At 50.1% G+C, this 6,407-nt stretch overlaps 2 protein-coding genes across 2 annotated transcripts in view; one reads left to right on the top strand and one right to left on the bottom strand.

Moving 5' to 3' along the window:
- Positions 1–1,839, top strand: part of MIF4GD (MIF4G domain containing) — a 3,193-nt gene extending 1,354 nt beyond the window's left edge. Inside the window, exons 4-6 of the mRNA XM_010188296.1 lie at positions 2–126; positions 858–950; positions 1,612–1,839. Of these exons, the coding sequence (XP_010186598.1) occupies positions 2–126; positions 858–950; positions 1,612–1,839 (446 nt within the window). The remainder of the gene's footprint in view (position 1; positions 127–857; positions 951–1,611) is intronic.
- A 1,347-nt stretch (positions 1,840–3,186) lies between these two features.
- Positions 3,187–6,009, bottom strand: MRPS7 (mitochondrial ribosomal protein S7; the record flags this gene model as incomplete). The annotated part of the gene is made up of 4 exons (XM_010188308.1): positions 3,187–3,515; positions 4,361–4,528; positions 5,451–5,514; positions 5,818–6,009. Coding segments are annotated over 4 exons (646 nt in total), but the record flags the coding sequence as incomplete, so codon positions are not given.
- Between the last annotated feature and the right edge of the window lie 398 nt (positions 6,010–6,407).

Below are 6,407 nucleotides of genomic sequence, written 5' to 3'. Positions count from 1 at the left end.
TGCCGGGGGAGCCGGCTGAACCGGCTGCAGCAGGAGTACAAGGACAGGGAGGAGCTGCGCACCCGCTCGCTCCAGGCATGGATCTGCTACGTCACCTTCATCTGTAACATCTTCGACTACCTGAGGGTAAGGAGCCAGAGCGGGAGCACCCGGCTGCTGCTGCCTAGGGGTGCCAGAAGGGCTTGGGCATCCGTAGACACCAGGGCAGGGGTGTTGTATGGGTGTTGCACAGAGCTCTGGGGCTGTGGCTTGGCCATGGGGGCCAGAGCCGGCTCTCTGCAGGAGGATGCTGCCAGGGCTGGTGCTACCTCCAGGCAAGTGAACAGGCTTGGAGAGGCAGAGCCATCTCTGGGAACAGTCACAAAGTCTGAGCTTCCTCATTTTGTACCTGGTGTTTGAAATCCTCTGATTTTCCTGCTCCCAAATGTCCCAGATTGACCTAGTTTAGTTGCTATGAGGTCCCAGTGGACCCGTGGGTGCTCACATCATTTCTAACTCACGTACTGACAGAGTTTGTCTGCAAGCCTTTGCTGTAGTGTGTGTACTTGGATGCCTACTTGGAGTAGATGTGAAAATTATGCAAGTAGAGCTGCAGGAAGGAAAAATGCTGCTACAACAAGTATGTTTCCCATGACATTTAAAAATATATGTTTTGGCATCATTTGTTCAGCTTCTCTGGCTCCTGGAAACTTGAACATCTGGTCTCCTCTGTAAATCCCACTAATAGTGCATTTGGCAGCACAATTAAATTCTGCTCCTTTCTCCTTTGAAAAGCAGCGAGGGAACAACTATTTAAAATATCTGCAGACTCCTCCCTTTCTGGCCCCAAGCTGACGATGGCTCCTGCCTCCTCACAGGTGAACAACATGCCCATGATGGCTCTGGTGAACCCTGTTTACGACTGTCTGTTCCGGCTGGCACAGCCCGACAGCCTGCGGAAGGAGGAAGAGGTGAGTGCAGGCCAGAGGGCTGCTAATGTGCCTGTTGTCCTGCCATGGACCAGCAAAAAGCACAGCCTGGGGGATGTGGTCTCTGCATCCTGGTGTAGAGGAGGGGGAGCTGCCCTTGGTATGCGGAGAAGGAGACCCGCCAGGCAGGTCAGGCAAGGGGTTCCTGTAAAGGGGTTTTCTCCATCTTAGCACAACCCTCCCACCCCTGCAGCACGTTGACTTTTCCCTCTTCTCCAAAGACCCAGTTAGCGCCCGTGTTTCCTGCAAATCACCAGACTTTCTAAGAGCTTTAGTGGTGTTCCAGTCACTGCCCTCTGTTCTTGGAGGCACCTCCTTGCTCTGGCCTCAGCTTCAGCCTTGCCATCTCCTCATAGCCATTCTGCAGGAAATTCATGTTCCACCTGCTGAGGGTGCATTTCTCTGGCAATTTTGTCTGAGGCAGGGGAGTTCAAGATGTGCTTTTCCAGCACTTTTGCCAGAAGTTCAGCCTCTTCTGCCTCCTGTCACAGTGACTCTGGGGAAGCAGAACAGTCACCTGTTGGAAATCCAGAACAGAGGGAACAGGATGAGTTGGTCGATAAGTGGCTGATGGGGACCTCTACAAAGATGTCCCAAAGCTCCCCAGTCCTTTGTACTCAGCCATCTTCTCTTCCTTCTGAAGGTGGACTGCCTGGTCCTACAGCTCCATCGCATTGGCGAGCAGCTGGAGAAGATGAACTCCCAGCGGATGGATGAGCTCTTCTCCCTCCTCCGCGATGGCTTTCTTCTGCAGGAGGGGCTCAGCTCCCTGTCCCAGCTCCTGCTGCTGGAGATCATTGAGTTTCGGGCTGCTGACTGGAAAATGACGGACGCTGCCCAGAAATACTATTACAGCGAAGTGACGGATTAACCTCTACAGCAGAGGTGGAGAGATCTCCCCAGCACTTTCACCAGCAAGCTTCATACCAAGTTTGAATTTCTTTTAATGTTAATGTTTTTCTAGCACTTCCTGTAAATAAGATTTATACTGTCTAGAGCCTCTGGGTATGCAACTGTCAGGCTGCAACTGGTGCTAGCCTGACCTTGGAGGTTTGGAGAGGTGGGAAGGGCAGGGCACATTTAGCCCAGCATGTTCTCCCACTGATATTGTCTAATATTGGGCTGCTGCCAGCAAAGGGCAAGGAAGGCTTCTAGCTCAAACCAGCATTTTATCTGAGTGTTAATGAAAGCACAGTTTAGGCTGAGAATAGTTTGGTTCACCCAAGAGCCAGTGCAGCTGGGAGAGGCAGAGGGGAAATCTCTGACAGCTCAGGTTGTCCTTGGCTGTCTGGGACAAGCCATAGAAAACTCTCTGGCCTCACAAACAGCTCAACAAGGGCTGTTTTTCCCGGACTCGTTCCAGCACACTGGCTGCACCTGCACACACACAGCCGCCCCCACAGGTCACGAGCCACCGACACTTGGCAGCACGACAGGTCCCTGAGCATGTGTAGCTAGAAACAGGTTTTATAAGTTTTATACAGTAACTGTCATGTATTTCAAAATTTAGCAAGTTTCAACTAGGGTATGTTTCTTACAAGAATGGGAGTGGAAGAAAGGAAACACAATAGTCTATTGAAGGGTTTTTTTCTAATAAAAGTTTTCCACTAATACGTGTCCTGCTTTTGCTCTACACAGCTGCTGAGCTGTGAACAATACTTAAAAGTTGTTCCTGACAGAAGCCTTAAGGCTGTGATACTAATTTTCTCCTCCAGTGTAGGGTGTCAGCGTGGCTTTACACAACCAGGGTAGATGGAAAGAGCAGTGTGAGATTCAAGCGAGACAAAGATTTGGAATTGAGAATTCTTCCCCATAAAACTGATTTTATTTTTTCTGTTAACAACCCCATCAAATCTGATGACCAGAACAAAGAAATCAAAAAGAGCCTTTTATTGCCTTTTGTACCAATCAAGGGTAGTTATGGTATGGAAAGAAATCCAGCTCTGCTCTTAGCTGTGCAGCCAAAAGGGGAAAACACTGCTGATTACAGAAGCAGAGCCACTTAGAAGTCCCCAGGAAACAGGTAAGTGGAAGGTTATTTTTTACAGCATTGCCCTAAGAAAAACATCTAAGGCTTCTCTTCACAGGAAAGTGATTATGAAGTAACCAGAGCATCTGTGCAGGGGTTGGTAACTCTTTCAGGTTCCCCTTCCCCCATCCAAACATCACAAAGGAAATTAACTTTGTGAGGATCAGATGTGCTGTCCCTGGCTTCGTTCAGAAGCTGTCTGGATCTTCCACCTTTCCCCCTTCTCCCAGGCAGGCGTTCCTGGGGCTGTGTTTTCCAGGCCGTGGGAGTGGTGGCATCGTGTCCGTGCACAGTCTCTACCACCAGCGGAAGTGGGCGTAAGCGCGGTTGGCCTCTGCCATCTTGTGCAGGACGTGTTTCTTCTTGATGATGGGACCTTCGTTGTTGAAGGCCAGGAGCAGCTCCTGGGAAAGCTTCTCGGGCATCATCGTCCGACGATTCTTGTTCTCCCTGCACTCGGTGATCAACCACTTCATGGCCAGGAAGCGCTTCCGATTGTCCGTCAGAGGGACCGGGACCTGGGAAGGTGTAAACGGTACCAGTTATGGCGTGCTCTGGGTGCAGTAACCTGCTGGACTCCCAAAGTCACAGAGCTCCAGCTGGGCATGTGCAGATTTACACCGTGCTGTGACTCCAGCTGCAGCACGCTGCTCTCTGCAGTACCACCAGCTCCCAACAGCTGATCCACGCCAATTCTCCTCTCTCCATAGAAACTGGCCATTGCTACCAGAATGGAAATTCTGATCAGCTTTGGGGGACTGCTGGCAGACATTGGCCTTGTAAGGACTTCTGGCCTATTTGGGAGCTGGATCCAGGCTGGTTTGTGTGAGCAGAAGTGGGAGATGGTCACCACTCCCCTGCACTGGATGACAGAGAAATGCCTCCACATCTCAGTTCTCCATCAGGTCTCAAGTTTTGGAGAGCCCATACTTAGAGACAGGTTCTGCTTATGTTTTAGATAACACACTCTATCTAGTTGACCTTTTCCACTACACTGACCCTCCCCAGGGCTTTGGGGTCTCTACCCACGCAACACAATGCAGCAGAGAGGATGGCACTGGCAGTACTGGGACTGCTGATTCTTTTGCTGCCCGTCACTGATCTCTGTCTCCTTGGACGTTTGCCACATACCCCTCTTCTAATCTAGTGAGAAAAAAAGGGTCCGCTGCTGATGGGAATTACCACGGTCACAGGCTGGGGTGCTGATCTTGTACAGAGTTTATAGGTGCTGTTTTAATCCAGATTGCAAAGTGGCTCTCATTCCAAGGAGAGGAAAGCTTGGGCTGAAGGGGTGGAAACCAGTTCATCTGTTGCCCTAGCTAATTTTCTCCCAACCAGATGTGCTCCCACCCTCCACTTTCACCTGGTAAGTTTTGCCTCCTTTTGTGATGCTGCTGAGCCCAATGATGGGCTGGCAGTTTTTCAAAGCCTGGTGGAAAATGACGTAAGGGTTGCATTCAATTGTCTCCTTCTCATTATCTGGAGCTTTGTGGTACTTCTCCAGCTGCTTCCTCTTGATGGCCTCCAGAGTCTTGGCACAACGACAAGAAAGGAGACATGCAGAGAAGTGGATTATCGTGCTCCATGAAATTGCATCACTTTTACAAGCACCCCATTTTCACCTGAGCCTGTGGCTGGTTTTCTAGCCCTGTAGGCAACAGGCCAGTCTGGGATTCTCTTACGTTTTAGTTCAGCCCCTTCATCAGACATTGCATTTGGGGTGAGGAGGCTTAGCAGCACAGACCTGGGCCAGGAGCCAGGGGAGACCAAGGACAAAGACAGGAATACAGGTCTGTGTGCGCTGAGCATCCTCGCCTCCAAAGCCTGGACTCAGAACCCCGGAGTCTGCGTGTTTTTGTGTCACAAGGAAACAGCCATTACTTGGGGAACATTTGGGCAATGTGTGTCCCTGTTTCAAGGGCTGGAACACACCAGACAGAACCACTAGCTAAAACCAGTTCTTGTAGGCCAGAGCAAGGGTCAAAGCTGTGTCATACGGGTGATGCATTTGTGGGACTTCATTTAAAAGCAATAGAGAAGAGAAGGCATGAAGAGAGCTGCAAAGAGGATCTTTTGAGAAAATTATGGTTTTAAGGGGATACTCTGAGTTTATGGTTTGGTGTTGGTAGTATTAGCTTAACAGTTGGTCTCAGTGATCGCAAGGCCCCTTTTCCAACCTAAATGATTCTACAAAAGGTCCAAGAGACACTGAAAAGTGGAAAGAGAATATTCTCCATTAAGCTATCACCACCTGGTCTGTGGGCTGAATAAGGATGGGGCCTGTACAAAATGTCCATCTGATCAGATAATAGTGAGAGCATCGTGTGTGCAGAGGAAAATGCATAAAGGCCGCAGAGATGTCCTGAGTTCTGGCAACTCCTAATTCCAAGGGGGCTTGACGCCCCATTTGGTATTGTTTTAACATAATAGTGAGAAGAAACATGAGTTCTCACCTGAGCCATGAGGCTTCTGGCCAGCACTTTATTTCCATCCTTCATCATCATGTTGGTGAATTTACTGTAAATGCAAAGCCAAATGCAGTCAGATTTAAATTGTGATTTTATCACCCACAGAAATAAGTCCCCCCCTTGTGTTGTTCCCATAGTTAAGTCTGGGTGCTGCTAGATCTGCTGTAATTATCTCTAACCACTGTCAGCTTGGCTTTGTGGGAAAAGATTACCCTGAATAAAGGGATTGTGCTGCACCAGAAGGCAACACACAGCACAGCAAGTGAAGGCTGAGGAGGACAGCACAGCTCCCAAGCATTCTGGCTCCATGGGACCTCACTGTAACAGAGGAGGAATTGATGTTTTCTCTGACCTGATCATAGGGTCGCTGAACACAGAGCTGGAGACACTAGAAGGAGCAGCTTTTATGGGTCGAACAGCCTTAAGCTCCTGGTTTTCCTTTTCCTCCTCGGTCAGCTCCTCCTGAGATTTTTTATACAATTCCTTGTTCACCTCTGGCTCTAAGAAACTGGGGTTGTAGCGACTCCATCTCACCTGCGTCAGCCTGCAAAGAACAAGACGAGGGCTGTGAACTGATGCCCTTGGCACGTCACAGAAGGGACGTGGACAGACATGAACGCACCTCAGAAGGACACGTTAGACTTGAGAGGCATTTCTGCCTTCCTCCCCATCGCTGCTTCTCTACTGCAGCAGAGCCAGTGGCTTAAATCAACAACCGGGCCTACAATTTTGCTGTAAAATTATCAGGCAGTCCCCACGCCCAAGGGCTGGGTCTGAATGGTACCACAGCTCCAGGCATTGCAGCGCTGAGCCCACCCCCCTGCCAAGCCAGGCCTTTTTTTGCCGAGCCTCTGGCCCCCAGGCCTGACCTTGTAAGGTCCCAAGCTGTGGGTGACTTCAGCGAACATCGCTCTGTGCTCAGGGACGAGCGCCTTAAACCGG

Source organism: Mesitornis unicolor, unplaced genomic scaffold (genome assembly GCF_000695765.1).
Source record: "Mesitornis unicolor isolate BGI_N332 unplaced genomic scaffold, ASM69576v1 scaffold120, whole genome shotgun sequence".
Classification (NCBI taxonomy): Eukaryota; Metazoa; Chordata; class Aves; order Mesitornithiformes; family Mesitornithidae; genus Mesitornis; species Mesitornis unicolor.
The sequence above is the reverse complement of the archived record's forward strand: the minus strand, read 5'-3'. Positions and strand labels throughout refer to the sequence as shown.